This window comes from Hippoglossus hippoglossus, chromosome 18 (genome assembly GCF_009819705.1).
Source record: "Hippoglossus hippoglossus isolate fHipHip1 chromosome 18, fHipHip1.pri, whole genome shotgun sequence".
NCBI lineage: Eukaryota > Metazoa > Chordata > Actinopteri > Pleuronectiformes > Pleuronectidae > Hippoglossus > Hippoglossus hippoglossus.
Genome location: NC_047168.1, coordinates 12,567,928 through 12,583,374, shown reverse-complemented (window position 1 = coordinate 12,583,374; position 15,447 = coordinate 12,567,928). Strand labels below are relative to the sequence as shown.

General features: G+C 44.4%; 2 protein-coding genes across 7 annotated transcripts; one reads left to right on the top strand and one right to left on the bottom strand.

The window, feature by feature from the left end:
* Positions 1-23: 23 nt before the first annotated feature.
* On the bottom strand, positions 24-5,088 carry msmp (microseminoprotein, prostate associated). The gene is made up of 4 exons (XM_034569421.1): positions 4,977-5,088; positions 1,846-2,225; positions 1,666-1,774; positions 24-756 (listed from the first exon to the last, which is right to left on the bottom strand). The coding sequence occupies exons 2-4, from the start codon at positions 1,952-1,954 to the stop codon at positions 585-587; spliced, it is 390 nt and encodes a 129-aa protein (XP_034425312.1). The 5' UTR covers positions 1,955-2,225; positions 4,977-5,088; the 3' UTR covers positions 24-584.
* On the top strand, positions 5,014-14,567 carry pik3c3 (phosphatidylinositol 3-kinase, catalytic subunit type 3). Of its 6 annotated transcripts, none has more exons than XR_004611999.1 (27): positions 5,015-5,444; positions 6,501-6,689; positions 7,087-7,230; positions 7,366-7,495; positions 7,705-7,731; positions 8,625-8,711; positions 8,846-8,941; positions 9,043-9,114; positions 9,207-9,311; positions 9,839-9,931; positions 10,042-10,227; positions 10,425-10,555; positions 10,969-11,050; positions 11,289-11,356; positions 11,469-11,574; positions 11,666-11,782; positions 12,037-12,168; positions 12,299-12,425; positions 12,574-12,645; positions 12,742-12,806; positions 12,906-12,990; positions 13,093-13,167; positions 13,250-13,418; positions 13,616-13,750; positions 13,819-14,070; positions 14,265-14,305; positions 14,387-14,567. XR_004611999.1 is itself a non-coding variant. In XM_034569409.1 (27 exons), the coding sequence occupies exons 1-26, from the start codon at positions 5,380-5,382 to the stop codon at positions 14,277-14,279; spliced, it is 2,655 nt and encodes an 884-aa protein (XP_034425300.1). In that variant the 5' UTR covers positions 5,018-5,379; the 3' UTR covers positions 14,280-14,305; positions 14,387-14,567. The 6 variants fall into 6 exon arrangements, 3 of the variants coding, with proteins under 3 accessions (XP_034425301.1, XP_034425300.1, XP_034425302.1); XM_034569409.1 differs by having other exon boundaries at positions 5,018-5,444; positions 13,616-13,706; positions 13,945-14,070; XR_004612000.1 differs by having other exon boundaries at positions 5,014-5,444; positions 12,299-12,427; positions 12,576-12,645; positions 14,265-14,398.
* The last annotated feature ends 880 nt before the right edge of the window (positions 14,568-15,447 follow it).

The following is a 15,447-nucleotide window of genomic DNA, read 5'->3' as shown; positions in this document are numbered from 1 at the left end:
TCGAACTTCATTTCTCTTTATAAACAAGAACATTATTTGGAGGTTAAATGAGTTACAGCAGAGAACAGGTCAACTTCAGCAGAATTTGTATATATTAATGCATGTGTATATACTGTGTTTATATTTACAAGAAGTCATTATTGGATTGATTAAAGATCCGACATTCGGCTTAAGGTGAAAATATCCCAAAACTATTTTTTTCTTTACAGACAATCTTTGGCACAAGTTCCCCACACTCTGTATCTAAAGACAAAAGTTAGGTCGGAAGCTTTGAGCCACTAATGGCAGATAAACTACGTACTCTAATAACTAATGTAAAAACATAGACTGAAAAACATTTGATCTTAAGTAAACTTCAATCTTAATTTGTTTCTATGTTTCATAAAATTCTCTGCTGGAAAATGCTGCAGTTTTATTTAAATCTACTTTCACAGACGAATGTCACATTTCTGACGATACAAACACTGGAACTTACACATGCTGTTAATGTTTTATATTTGTTCAGAAGTAGTTACTGGTATTTAACTGTGGTGAGTATGGGTTTCACAGATCAGACAGATGGTTGACTGGGTTCGAGTGGCTCTCTACCCTTCGAGCTGGTGCTGCAGCTGAAGCGATCCATGGCTCGGGTCATTGAAGTCTCTGCCGGAGTAGCAGGGCAGACGGGGGTCGGCCGCCTGCACCAGAGACACTTTGCAGGTCACTGGCTCCACACGCAACTGACACCACGCGGGGAAATCCACCGGCCGATGCACCCTGGAGGCAAAGGAGGAGACTCTGTGGCTCTTTGCAGCTTTTAAGACACTTTCAAAGCTTCAGAACTTAAATCTTTCCTTGCACTCTTATCTTTATTGTTAATAATGAAGACTGGAAACTCCTAACACCATCTGACTCAGTTTCTGCTGGTTCACCGTGCACCTTTAGAAGAATCAACAACTATGGTGGAACAGTCAAGACTCAACATTTTGAAGAAAACAGCCTGAACCAAATGAAAGGAATTGTTCTTGAGCCCTAAAATACCAGTGGTCCAAAGTAACTAAGTACATTTATACAAGGACTGTATTCAAATATTGTACTTTTACTCCACTACATTTATTCTACAGCTATATTTGATTGTTACATTTTATAAAGTACAAACATGATCATCTTCTATAATATATTGTAAAGTCTATTGTAAAATAGTATATATTATTTTTAGATGTATTTGAAAGCATCTCACTGGTATGTAAATAAGTGAATCTGAGCTTCAACCAGTTAAACCATTAAAATGCTGTTTACATCAACAATATCAACAGTAACATCTGCAGAGAAAATGTTCTTGAGCCCTAAATACCAGTGCTGGAAAGTAACTAAGTACATTGATCTGAGCGCTGTTCATCGCAAATGATTTTGTAAGTGTCCGTTTCTCCTTTTAATACTTAGTAACTTTAGCTGCTTCTATCTCTGTTCTTTAATTTGGCTCAAACAGAAATTGGATGTGGTAATTTTGCCACTTCTGCTTCAGTAAAGGCCGTGAACACTTGTTCCTCCGCTGCCGGATCTCAATTCACTGCTACCCAGAGTTTCCTATGATGCATCAGTTTAGAGTCAGTCCTAAATTCATTCAGACTCTCTAAAGCTGCAGTATTCTGGACAATAAACCACACAGGGCGTTTGTTCACTCACGTCTCACAGCAGCCGACTCCAACAGGGTGCAGACAGGTGCACTGCATGCAAGCGTTGTCCATCCAGGTGTCACCCAGAGTGTATTGTCTTCCCTCAAACACACACAGAGCTGGACCGAACATAGGGTGGTTAGGTCATTACTCAAATAGCCAATGAGATTTTAAAGTTTAAGGGTCTCACCTCTTGAGTCGAAGTGGCACTCCATGGGCGCAGCAGAGCCTCCGCTGCTCCACAGGAGAAACCCCGCAGCTGCCAGCATCCAGTTCACCCTTGAAATCTCCATCTTCATCTGGTCCTGCTTGCCTCTGGTTGTTCTTCACCCGTTTGCACCCTCATTTATACATCCTGACTGCATCCACCGCGGCGTGGAGGCGTGTTTTTTTTCTCCCAGTCCTGGCTGGGGAAGGCGTCAGGGGTGCCATCCACTGGGAGCGAGGAGGTGGCGGCGGTTTGCGTGGAGCAGTCTTGGCACCGTCTTGGCTCTCCAGAGATCAGCTCGCTGCGCTTCAGCAGGCATGAACCTCCAAAGTGATAGAAAGAATGACACATCGGTGCTGTGACTAAGAGAGGGAAGGGTAAGAGAGAGGTGAGATGGAGGGCAGGGAGAGAGAGAGAGAGAGAGGGGTGACGTCCAGGGAGAGGAGGAGGAAGAGGAGGAGGAGGAGGAGGAAGAGGAAGAAGGGTGGAATTATCAAACATGATTCATCACCATTCAACCTCTGCTGGGGTTTTGTAGAGCAGGTCGACGTCCAGAAACTGAACATGAGACTCATACATGTGTAAAACATTTATGTAAATTTTAATAAAGAAAAACAAATCTTTAGTTTATATGTAAATCCACAGCAGGGAGCTCTGATCTCCTTCCCACAGTGTCTGACTGCACAGTAGTTACAAGAGGCCCTCACTGGTCTGGATGCACAGAGCTGGATAAATGGAGACAGATGCTTCCATACAGGGAACAGGGAGCCACTGATTGCTCTGACGTTTATGAAAATAATGTGAATCATGTGGCCTTTGCTTCGCGACTGAACACCTATGGAAGATGTCTTCATTGAGCGTGCACACACCAACGCCATCGTCAAAACACCGAGTGAGGAATTATCTCCTGGAAACATTTGGTTCATATCTCTCGGAGAGTTTGAGAAAGTCGTTGAACGTCAAGGAAAACTAAAGCCCAACACCTCACGATGACACTCCGGGTTTTTCCTTTGTCATCCACGTGTCTGTGGATGAACTGACCAGTAAAACCCACTTTTGTTCTTTTTCTGTTGACCTTTCATTCAACCTTTGTTTCAGCTCGGGAATACATTGAAGGAGAAACCTCGTTTACAATAAAAACAAAACATTCCCAAGAAAATAAAAATAAGAAATAGTCAAATTGGCCAAATAACAAAAACAAGAGCAAAAGTAAAAGGAGAAACGCTCATCACTTGTTTCTTAAAGCAAAACGTAATCTCAGTCTTCAATTCATTATCTTGTCCAACTTACATCCCCAAAACTAAAAAGTATTAAATTTACAATGAATTTTGAGAGAAAATCAATAAAATCTTCACAATTTACCAGGGACGAGGGAAATGTTTGACTTTTTGCCAGGAACATTGACTTGAAATGATAAATCAATATTCAAAATCGTTACCTCCGCCTGTTTTCACCCCTGTTCATTTGTTTTGATGATTTCTTTCTTTCTTTGTTTGTCAGCAGGATTACACAAAAACTACCTGATGGATTCCCACCAAACTTGGTGAAAGGATGGAAGATGGGTCAATAAAGTCAATTTTGGGGCATCTACATTTGTGTTTTATTTTTATATATATTAATCCTGGATATCAGTTTCTTCTCAGCCCCAAAACTGTATGATATGTTCTGCAGGAGTGAATATTTCTGTAAATCTCAGCTCTCGTAGTTTCACCCCTGAAAAAACTTTGACCTGACGATGCAGCGCAGTCTTCCTCCCTGGGTCAACAAAACATTATCTCATCTTCTTCCACTTGTTTACTATCTGCAGAGCGACATGCAAAATCATAGGAAAAATCCTCCCAAAGCTCTCACAGGAGGCCCCCGGGGCAACATAACATGGGCTTTTACGTGCCTTCTCTCTGGTACCCCACAGTAGTCGGAGAGTGTTGATAGGTCCTCCTCATCAGGGGGGGGGTTCTTTTTCTCTCAGTTCTATGACTCACACTTGCCTCTCTCAGGCTTTACTCACTTTTTCTCTCATTAATTTGAACATACAGTTAATTATATCATAACGGCCTGATGGAAAAGTTTGGACATTTCAGAAGTCTGTTTCCTTATTCATTTAGAATTATTATTATTTGTTTAAGGGGCTATTTCTTCTATTCTAAGTTCAGGTGTTTACCTCTTTAGAGCCACTGTGTCGCCTATAATAAAGTGAGGATGAGTTCACTGTCTGATTTGTCAGCTCGTTGTCGTCAGCGCCGATGAGAGGGAGGATCTCATCAAAACAAAAGATGAGGATTTTCCGGTCACACGCCTGTTTCCCTTCACGGGCGTGCACTTAATTGGTGACAAGCGCATTTTAATTGGGCAGAACTTTCTGTTAAAATTTTACAAGGCTGTCGTCATGAAATCATTCAACTTGGAGAGTGGAATCTTTGATAAGACGACTGTGTTTCACTGCTTATGTCACACTGACAATCAGTCATGTAGACAGACTGCTGACAAAGTAACATGAACGGCTTGACTACGCATCATAAATGTATTTTTATATATTAAATACTTCAGTCACTTCAAAATATTGTGCGCCCCTGTGTCTTTAATTCAAAAGGTAAAAACAGGTACTGTATCATTCTGACACCAAACTAAAATTGCTAATAGTGGAATCATTAATGATGTTCAAATTCGATTAAAACGTTTTTTGCCTAAAAGTGTGCTTTGATCCTCCTGTGTTCACATTTGCACGTACACACCGCACACAAGCTCTCGCCCAATGGCGTGCGGGGTACGGTAGTGGACATTTAGGCTAAGAACATGGTCTAAATGACGCAGTTTCAAGTTGAATTTGAATATTGGGGCTTACAGACACTTAGATGACACCACAGGAGCTGTATGGAGGCATCTTATGTTTTTTATTTGTTATTTTGTTGTTTGAAGAAGGGGTCACCATTTACTCTAATTGCATTGGCTTTGGCTGCAACCCCGTTGGCCCCTGAAACTCCAAAAGTGTTTTATGGACTCGAACACTAAATGTACTAAGTAGTTAAAGAGTGAACTCTCCCTCTAGAAATAATTTGGGTGTACTGTTCCTTTAAGACGCGCGCTGGAAACCCCGCCCATTCTCCACTTCCCACTTCTCCTGCGCGAGGCTCGACCAATCGATCCACGATCCGACCAGGGCCGGTGAACCCCTCGGCGCTCCGCTGCATCCGGGTTCGATGACTTCCCCCTGGCTGTGGATGTCAGTTTTCCGCGGTGTTGTTGTGTCGCTCGGTGAAATCACCACATCATGCGCGAGGAGACCTGCGTCAAAAACACCGATTCTACCGTGAACACAGCGGCTCCATCCGCCGGTGGGGACCCGAGCGAGCGCCGGTACCGTCTGCCACCGAGTCCGCGGTGCGTGAACCGGGTTCAGCCGAGTTTCAGTGCGCTGATCCGGGGCCTTGTCTCTGACCAACCGTCCGGGGAGGGGGGGGCAGGGGGTTTGATGGTGGAGCGCGCAGGGCTCTGGTTCCAGTGTTTCCCGGTGGGAAGATGGACACTGATAAATTCAACTATGTTTACAGCTGCGACCTGGACATCAACGTGCAGCTCAAGATGTGAGTTCTCTCGTCGTGGAGCCCGACTGCACACCGACAATGTGGGGACACTACTTCCCTTGTGGGGGACAGAAGCTCACTTAAGTCCCCTAGTCATTCGATTTGAGGTTTAACACTTGGTTTAACGTTACAGTGACATGAATGTAGCTCAGTGTACTTTCCTCTTCGTTATATTCTCTCTTATAGACTCTATTACGTTTGTGTTTCTGGCTTCTAGAGCTAGCTAACTAAGTTATAGCTAAAAGTGCTACTGTCTGTACAAAGCGGTTTTAAATCGGTTTGGCAAAGTAGGGCCACTTTTATTTAGAACACACACTTCATACACAGAGAGTCAAAACAACACAGAGGCAAGATAAAGGAAAACATTTCATAATCAGAAAGCACTGTTCTTCCAGCCAAATAATAGAAATTAAAACTAAGGTAAAAGAAACAAAAAGGACAAATCAATAAGCAGAAAAATAATACAAATCGTATCAGTAGTTGCAGTAACTCTTTGTTAAGGTCTATCATTTTATGTCATTACTAAACTAGAATCGCACTCAGTAGATTACACACAAAGGCCCGACAGTCCACTTAAATTCAAGCAAGCTTCACTAAATTACTCATACTTTATATTCCAGTTTTTAGAGTTGGGATGAATTTCCACTCACTAGAAATAAATAGATTTCAGTTAATTGTCTCTGTTTAACTGAAATCAACTGACTGAACCAGTAAGCAGGATGTTTACTCCACCGTGACTCAGACAACACGAGGAATCATGTGTGTAGCTTGTGAGTCTTGTGATTGCACAACAATTTACCAACTTATTTGAAATGGCCGTGAATGTCTGACTGGGACTGTGGGAATCAGGCTGTCGTCACCGTCACAGCAATTCTCTGTTTCCATGAAGTTTTATATTTCTGGCTGAAACTTTTAAATTGACAACCATGAATAAGTCTCAAATAACTTGATTTAGTTGTAAGAGGTTGAGTCGTATCCGTCTTCACGACATCAACAAACAGCCTCTTTGTTTCTCCCTGACTTTATCTCCCCATCTGCTCTCTCCTCCTCCTCCAGAGGCAGTTTAGAAGGAAAGCGAGAGCAGAAGAGCTACAAGGCGCTGCTGGAAGACCCCATGCTTCGGTTCTCCGGCCTCTACCAGGAGAACTGCTCAGACCTCTACGTCACCTGTCAGGTGTTCGCTGAAGGAAAACCCCTCGCCTTGCCTGTTCGCACCTCGTATAAAGCATTCAGCACACGTTGGAAGTGAGTCCAGTGGTTTCTCCTCAAAATTAATGTTCATTTCTCCACATTTATCTTTTCTTAGCCTTTGTGTCAGTTGAATCTTTAGTCTTAATTTAGAAGCAGGAATGCTGTAAAGATTTTTTTTTACTTTGCAACATCATGGATTCTTAATGCCTCCCTTAGTGCTGTCATTGCAATGAACCCATTACCTGGATAAAAAAAAATCCAATAAGCATATTTATATACTGTGTCTCATTATAAAAGTGAAAAGACAATAAACTCCCTCCAATAATCGCAAACCCCTTTTCCTTAAGCTTCATAAAAGTTACATGTCAGCTGCTCAGACTTTATATTTGATCTCTCACACTTTCTCTTGTCTTTTTATTCTCTCTGTTCCCTCTCCTCTTGTGCTGCGCAGCTGGAACGAGTGGCTGCGGCTGCCGGTCAAATATCCAGATCTTCCCCAAAGTGCCCAGGTGGCTCTCACAGTGTGGGACATCTATGGTCCTGGCAGAGCCGTACCCGTGGGGGGCACCACTGTCACTCTGTTCGGCAAATATGGGTGAGTCGAGTCTCGTGCCATTTTTTTGCGGTCGTGTTTAAAAATCAGCCCACAGCTGCAAAGTCTTTTATGCTGATGTGTGCAGAAACACTGATATGTAACTTTGAAACACGTCCTGCTGCCGCCCTCTTCTAGTATGTTCCGACAAGGGATGCACGACCTGAAAGTCTGGCCGGGCGTGGAGGGGGATGGAGGGGAGCCCACCACCACACCAGGGCGCACCAGCAGCAGCCTGGCAGAGGACCAGATGGGCAGGCTCGCCAAGGTACAGTGTGTGTGGATCGGAGAACAGGGTTAACTGGGGAGAGAGAGAGGAGTGTAATGGTGCATGAGAGGAGGCAGTAGGACTGAAAAGACGAGAGAAAGGAGAGAGATAAGATGGGGGGGGGGGGGGGAAACGGAAACAATGTGTACGTTGGATGAAGAGAGAAACCCTCCGACGCAAAGCCCTGTCTAAACACTGATCTGTTCCAGGGCCCTGACCTGGAGGTACTCGGTGATGTGAGTACAAGTGGTGGAGTTAGTGTTGGCGATGCAGAATGCGTGTGTGTGTGTGAGTGTGTTTGAGTTGTGTACTGTACGTTTGTGAACAAGACCTCGGCCAAACTGTATTTGCAGACTTGTCTTTTCACTTGTATCACACAGTGTTGGTGCATTTAGTATAAAAGTGTACAAATACACTTTGACCCGGGTTCTGGTGTGAACACATTGCGTTCTTGGAGCCATCACACACAGGTTTTCTGCTCTTGCCATAAGTTTTTATATTTTGCACAAGTGTTAGTGCATGAATTTCATTTGTTTGTGGACACGAGAAAATTATATTTGTAAACTGGTCGCAGGTTTTTTGAATATTTCAGAGGGAGTTCATCTCATTTCAGGCTACACTAATCCGATTTCAAAGTAAAACAATCTCAGTCCGCACAAGTGTGTCTATACCAACAGGCCCCCGAAAACAGACTCACTTGTTCCTCCATTTTTGTTATTAACACTTAGTGCAGTTAACTTAATGTATCTCAGGTTGTTTCCAGGCTTTCATCCACGATCTTTTAAAGAGTGAGAACTAATTCTAACCTGCTGAGTTCTGGGCTTCCTGCTCACGGCCAAGTTTGCGCTCACATCCTCGTCACCCACACTGACCGATGAGTGGATTGGCTACTGAGCGTGTGTGTCTGTGTGTGTGAGCGGAGATGCTGGATTGGCTGCTGGCACATGAGTCTGTGCATGATTGGTCGAGCTGTTTGCACACCAACCACCACGCTGTGACCAGAGCATCGATCTCTGTATATTTTACATTCTCTTATTTTTTTGGTGTTTTTTAGTAAACTGCTCTCTCTTTCTCGTTTCCCTGCCCTCTTTCTTCTTCCCCTCTTTCTCCATCTCTTGTGTCCATCCAGCTGACGAAGGCCCACCGGCAGGGCCACATGGTGAAGGTGGACTGGCTGGACCGGCTCACCTTCAGAGAGATCGAGATGATCAACGAGGTTTGTTTTTATGTGTCTATAACCAATGATATTGTAGGAATACAGGATTGTCTCGGACACTTCACTGTGTGCACGTGCATTTTTCATAACTATGTTGTGTTTTGGTTTTTAATGTTTGATGCGTGTCTCTGCAGAGTGAGAAACGCAGCTCTAACTTCATGTACCTCATGGTGGAGTTCCCTCGTGTCAAAACAAATGACAAGGAGTACAGCATCGTCTACTATGAGAAGGTAGTTCAATATATTCCTAAGCATGTAAAAAAGCTCATATTAACGTGTAATATCCATAAAGTGGGAACTTTCTGATTGATGTGTACGTGGTCCCCCTTCAGGATGGAGACGACACGTCACCCGTTCTCACCAGCTGCGACATCGTCAAAGTTCCTGACCCACAGATGGGGATGGTGAGAGGACTAACACTTTTTTATGAAGACTGTGATGATGTTAGTGAAATATATATTGAATTCAGTGTGTTTTCTTTACATTTTCCTCACAGGAGAACCTGGTGGAGAGCAAGCATCACAAACTGGCTCGTAGCCTCCGCAGCGGGCCGTCGGATCACGACCTGAAGCCCAACGCTGCCACACGGGACCAGCTCAATGTAAGTGGCTTCAGTTTTTAACTAGAAAAACAAATCCAACTAGAAATACGTTTATTATTGTACATAACGTATTTAAAGGCGAGATGGCACAAAATGGCTCCCAATACTACGTACAGATCTATAATCTTGAGGGGTAAAACATAAACCAGTGGACTCAGCCGAGCTCAAACCTCAAACAGGCCAAACAGTCACGCATGAAACCACGTTTAAATTCACTGGATCCAGATTTTTATTTGGATCTGCACCAAATTATACAAAGTGTTTTTTGTGCAGGTAATGACAATGAATAAAATGGATGTATAGGCCATTCTTAAGCTTCTTCTAAAGTGTCATGGGTCTTAAAGTTGGGAGTCACAACCTCTCAGCCCCCGGATCAGACTCCCTCAGAGACCCACTCTTGATGTGGGATTAGAGTAGCTCTGCTGCTTGGGTCACACGCTTCATAATATGTTAGAGAATGCCTTTCATAGCTGAGGATCAGAACACACCGTCCAGATCTCACTCCTCCAGTCTGTTTGCACCACCAGATCATCGTGAGCTACCCTCCGACCAAGCAGCTGAGCTCTGAAGAGCAGGACCTGGTGTGGAAGTTCAGATACTACCTCACCACTCAGGAGAAGGTGGGCGTGTCCATAGTTTATCTTCACAACTCTGCGTAACCTGACGGATTTCTCTCCGAACCTCACTTCCTTTGTGACCAAATGAATTCCTCCTCCTCCTCTTGCTTCAGGCTTTAACAAAGTTCCTCAAGTGCGTGAACTGGGATCTGCCCGGGGAGGCCAAGCAGGCTCTGGAGATGCTGGGGAAGTGGAGGCCCATGGACGTGGAGGACTCGCTGGAGCTGCTGTCGTCCCAGTTCAGCAACCCGACGGTCAGACGCTACGCGGTGACGCGGCTGCAACAGGCAGACGACGAGGTAGGCGTGCAGGGCCGAGGGAGGCCTGGAGGAATACGTGATGTAAATGTATGGGTGTGGGCGGATGATGATGAAGGGTCAGTTTCACATATAAGTGTGTATCCATCACTTCTTTCAGTACTTTTTAAACTATTCATACTTAGAAATTCCTGCTGTAGCACCATCGCTATAATTAATTCCATCTCTCTCTCTTCCAGGACCTGCTGATGTATCTGCTGCAGCTGGTTCAGGCGCTCAAATATGAAAACTTCAGTGATATCCAGGGAGGCCTGGAGCCAGGCAGCAAGAGAGACAGCCAGGGACTTTCAGATGACTCCGCAATGGACAGGTCAGCACTTGGATCAGAAATTGGAACAGCTTCTCCGGCTGTGGATCATTAATAAATAGTTTAAAAATGTAACCGAGCGGACTGAAACTCAGGGATTTGTTTTTCTGCCTCATTTTGTTTTCAACAGCCTGGGTCTAAATTTATCTCCGAATATTTTCACGTGATTATTTTTCTTTTATAAAACCATAATGAAGTCATTGGTTATTTTAATTTCCTGGAAGAGCTCTGGCCAGAATCTTTTGCCGTCAGCTGGAGGCAGAGAAATTCCACTCTGCGACCGTGTCGACCTAAAAATGAATCGACCCTCACTGCTAAAACACAATGTCCTGTCAGTTTGAAGAAATGTTTTTCATCACATTCTCCGACAGGTTTGTTATTAATCAGTTTTGTTTTCTTTCTCCCGTTTTGTGTAGTTCTCAGATTCTCTCTGGAACATCTGGATCCTTCACTGCTCCACAGAAAGGCAAAGAAGGAGCCGACAGCGAGAATACGGAGGTGAGGAGAGCTCAAAATACTTGTCCCATGAGAGAATTCACTGCTGATCAATATAAATCCACGTGTGTCACATAGAGAAACCCACTTTAATGAAGCAGAATCAGGAGTGTTGGTGTCTCCTCCGATTCTCTGGGTCGTCCGAAACGCAGGAAATCAAACCAAATCCCTCTAGTCTGAGTCCAGCTTCAGTCTGTCGTGATGAGTGTGTTTAAACTCAAACATGTGTGTCTCTTTGCAGCAAGACCTGTGCACGTTCCTCATCTCCCGCGCCTGCAAGAACTCCACTCTCGCCAACTACTTGTACTGGTGAGAACAGCTCGGATTTTCCTTCTGACACTATTTCCCAGTTTCATTACGAATGAGTGTGTGTTTTAAGTTTGTGCGTCCGTCCGAACAAACCAAGTGTGTCCTCCCTCAGGTACGTGATTGTGGAGTGCGAGGATCAGGACACTCAGCAGAGGGATCCCAAGACCCACGAGATGTACCTGAACGTGATGAGGAGGTTCAGTCAGGCTTTACTGAAGGTCGGATATCTTTTCATCAAAGAAACAATTACCATCTTCATCTCGGTCTCTTTGCTCCACCTCTAATCGTCACACTTTCTCTCCGCCGCAGGGTGATAAGTGTGTGAGAGTGATGCGCTCGCTGTTGGCCGCGCAGCAGACGTTTGTCGACCGACTGGTGCAGCTGATGAAAGCCGTGCAAAGGGAGAGTGGAAATCGCAAGAAGAAGGTAATAACAGAATAGAACTGAGCAGAGTGCAAACCTCCACCAAGGTGCAACGAATCTGAAATACATTTAAATTTAAACCCATTAACATCTGGCTTTGTCTTCAATGACGTCTCTCCCCCCCTGTGTGTGTGTGTGTGTGTGTGTGTGTGTGTGTGTGTGTGTGTGTGTGTGTGTGTGTGTGTGTGTGTGTGTGTGTGTGTGTGTGTGTGTGTGTGTGTGTGTGTGTGTGTGTGTGTGTGTGTGTGTGTGTGCAGACGGAGCGGCTGCAGGCTCTGCTGGCCGACAACGAGAAGGTGAATCTTTCCGAGATCGAGCCGATTCCTCTTCCTCTGGAGCCTCAAATCAAGATCAGGGGCATCGTTCCTGAAACAGCGACGCTCTTCAAGGTACAGAAAAGACATTTACACAGTTGAACAGTGTTTTATTTTTCAGTATTGCTCTGCTTTGTCTTAACTAAGATCAAACATCTGTGTGTCACATTGTTGACGAGTCGTTGTTTCTGTGTTTGTGTGTCAGAGCGCTCTGATGCCGGCCAAGCTCATCTTCAAGGCTGAGGATGGAGCCATGTACCCGGTGATCTTCAAACACGGGGACGACCTGAGACAGGACCAGCTCATCCTGCAGATCATCTCCCTGATGGACAGAGTAAGAAATGACTCTCGGGATCTCTTTGGGTTTCAGATCCTGCAGCTTCTGTGCACCACAGAATTATGTTATATATGTTGCTTGCTTCGTCAAAATGGTGGGAACAATTTTCACTTTAAATAAATGTATATGCACATTTTGTCCTCAGCTTCTGAGAAAAGAAAATCTGGACCTGAAGTTGACTCCCTACAAAGTGTTGGCCACCAGCACTAAACACGGTAAGATAACATTTTACTCTGATAAAGAATAGGTTCCTCTCAAAAACAAATTTACTCGCAGAATAATGAAGAAGAGAACATTTGTTCTGGTTCCAGGTTTCATGCAGTTTGTCCAGTCGGTCCCTGTGGCTGAAGTCCTGGCTACTGAAGGCAACATCCAGGTCAGCAGAGACACAACCCTCACACATAATCTCATAATAATCTGCTGTGTGGATGAGACGCACAAAATAATCTGTCCTTTCAATCGTTGGTTTCCACAGAGCTTCTTCAGGAAACATGCACCGAGTGAGAAGGGGCCGTACGGCATCAGCTCCGAGGTGATGGACACCTACGTGAAGAGCTGTGGTGAGTGTGGTGTGTTGATAACAGCCGTGGGCTCAGTGTGTTTGTGTGCCGCACTTGAAGAACACATTAACTGACGTGTCTCCGCTCTCCGTGTCCTTCCAGCCGGCTACTGCGTCATCACCTACATCCTGGGAGTCGGAGACAGACATCTGGACAATCTGCTCCTGACGAAGACGGGTGAGGCAAACGTCTTCCTTCACTTGGTGTTTGAATCCCGCTCCCTGGAACATGTTCTGAAGAACATTCTGTCCTTCTGCAGGGAAACTCTTCCACATTGACTTCGGCTACATCCTGGGCCGAGACCCCAAACCGCTGCCCCCCCCCATGAAGCTGAGCAAAGAGATGGTGGAGGGGATGGGGGGCATGCAGAGCGAGCAGTACCAGGAGTTCAGGAAGCAGTGCTACACCGCCTTCCTGCACCTCAGGAGGTGGGGGTTCACACACACACACACACACACACACACACAGACACACACAGACACACACACACACCTGTCGTTTACTTTGTTGTCGAGGTGACTCATAACTCCGGTCCACAGTAAAGGGTTTTTTCAAGGAATATAGAATTATATGTATGACATGTATTTAACCACAGAGATAAACCGTCTTCCTTCCTTTTATTCAGATACTCCAACCTGATCCTGAATCTGTTCTCCCTCATGGTGGACGCCAATATTCCCGACATTGCTCTGGAGCCTGACAAGACTGTTAGGAAGGTACGTTTGTCTAAACTGAACAGGGACAGGTGGTGGGACATTGGGAATGAACTCGTCCTCCCACCTTAACAAACAAGAAGATAGTTTTTATAATCATCTCTTTACATATCACGATGGCTCGTGATATTAGGTGGTTTCAGAAGACACACGCTGGAGTTTGTCTTGATGTGGTTTCTGACGTCTTTCCATCCAGTAAAAGAATCAGTGACGACCATATCGTTTTGTTTTCTGCCTCCAGGTGCAGGACAAGTTTCGATTGGACCTGTCGGACGAGGAGGCGGTTCACTACATGCAGAGTCTGATCGATGAGAGCGTGGGGGCTTTGTTTGCTGCCGTGGTCGAGCAGATACACAAGTTTGCCCAGGTGAGTGCACACAAGTCACACATTTAAAAAGATGGCGTAGCGGATGTTGTGGGAGTTTAAGAAGAAACTTTATAACAGTTCAGAAACGTAATTGATCTCTTCTACATGTTAACAACTGGCAAGTGAGCGTTTTGCAGAGCGGTTCCTTCAAGTCCTGAACAAACGTCTGTAACTTATTTCCTGTGTCTCTTCAGTACTGGCGTAGATGAGCAGAGACTTCCGGGAAGAGGACGACGTGGATCCAGCGTTTGCGGCAGGAACTCGCGGCTGCGGCCGATCGTAGGCACCGACACAACTGATGCTGTGTGTGTGTGAGAGAGAGAGGAGAAACTTAATGACACTGTTTTTAAAAAAGGCCAAGAATGCACTGCCAACCTTTACTGCAAGTCGGCTGAACAAGGACACGGACATCTTTGTTTGCTCATGTATATATCGTGTATATTAATTATTGAATGAATGAAATGTACGGCCAAAAAATAAAAGACTGTTGATACAACTACCCGTTCCACTCGTGAGTATATTTCTCGAGACGTGTGTGTTTTCATGGTCGAAGCCCAGAGAAAGTGCTGCCACGCTGCGTTTATGGGGCGCGACGCGGTTCTTAATTGAGCATCGCTGACCATCTGTGGACGGTCACACTGTCGACGCTGGGGGCAGAAACAGAGTCGGACCCCCAGAGGGCGAGGGTGAGTCAGAGCGAGTGACTAAGCATTTCCTGCCAGACCCAGAAACACGGGACACACGTAGTTGACATGCCATCTAAGAACAAGATGTACGTTTCCTCCTGTCACTTACACACAGCAGCTGATCTGACTGAAGTAAAGCTGAGTATGAAAATAAACTCTCAATCATTTACATCCAGTAGAACTAAGTCACCTGGAAAATGGGTTGTTCAGTTTTAAAATATAAAATTTATCTTATGGTAAAAAACAAAATGGGCAATTCACCTAGAACAAGAAATTGCAGTTAAATTTGAACTAATATGTATAAATATGATCAAAATGCTGTTAATATCTAAAAGGTTCACTCAAAACGCACAGATCATGAAGCAGGATGTTTATTATGTATTAATAAAACACTCGGGCTGAAAAATAGATATAATTTATCGAAGTCAGGAGAAAAAACTACAGCAGCCAGTAACAATATAGAAGAAATGCATGTTTTTAAAAAAAGTTACTCACAAATTACTGTTCGTAAATAGTTTCATGAGAATGTAAAACAAACTTAAATAACTGAGCTTGTAAACCTTTTATTTTATAAAGATAAGGTTCTTATGGTGATGGTTTAATAACCTTGGTGAACTCAAGTGAACTGAAATAACTTTGGTTGTGTAGATTATTCATCTTATATTTATTTTTTCAATTTATACTTGTAAAT

Coding starts and splice junctions, on each gene's coding strand:
- pik3c3 (XM_034569410.1), top strand. CDS start 5,380: ATGGACACTGATAAATTCAACTATGTTTACAGCTGCGACCTGGACATC. Junction 6,690..7,086: donor GCATTCAGCACACGTTGGAA/GTGAGTCCAGTG, acceptor TGTGCTGCGCAG/CTGGAACGAGTGGCTGCGGC. Junction 12,646..12,741: donor GGCCACCAGCACTAAACACG/GTAAGATAACAT, acceptor TTCTGGTTCCAG/GTTTCATGCAGTTTGTCCAG.
- msmp (XM_034569421.1), bottom strand. CDS start 1,954: ATGAAGATGGAGATTTCAAGGGTGAACTGGATGCTGGCAGCTGCGGGG. Junction 1,775..1,845: donor GTGCCACTTCGACTCAAGAG/GTGAGACCCTTA, acceptor TGTTCGGTCCAG/CTCTGTGTGTGTTTGAGGGA. Junction 757..1,665: donor GGAGTCGGCTGCTGTGAGAC/GTGAGTGAACAA, acceptor CTTTGCCTCCAG/GGTGCATCGGCCGGTGGATT.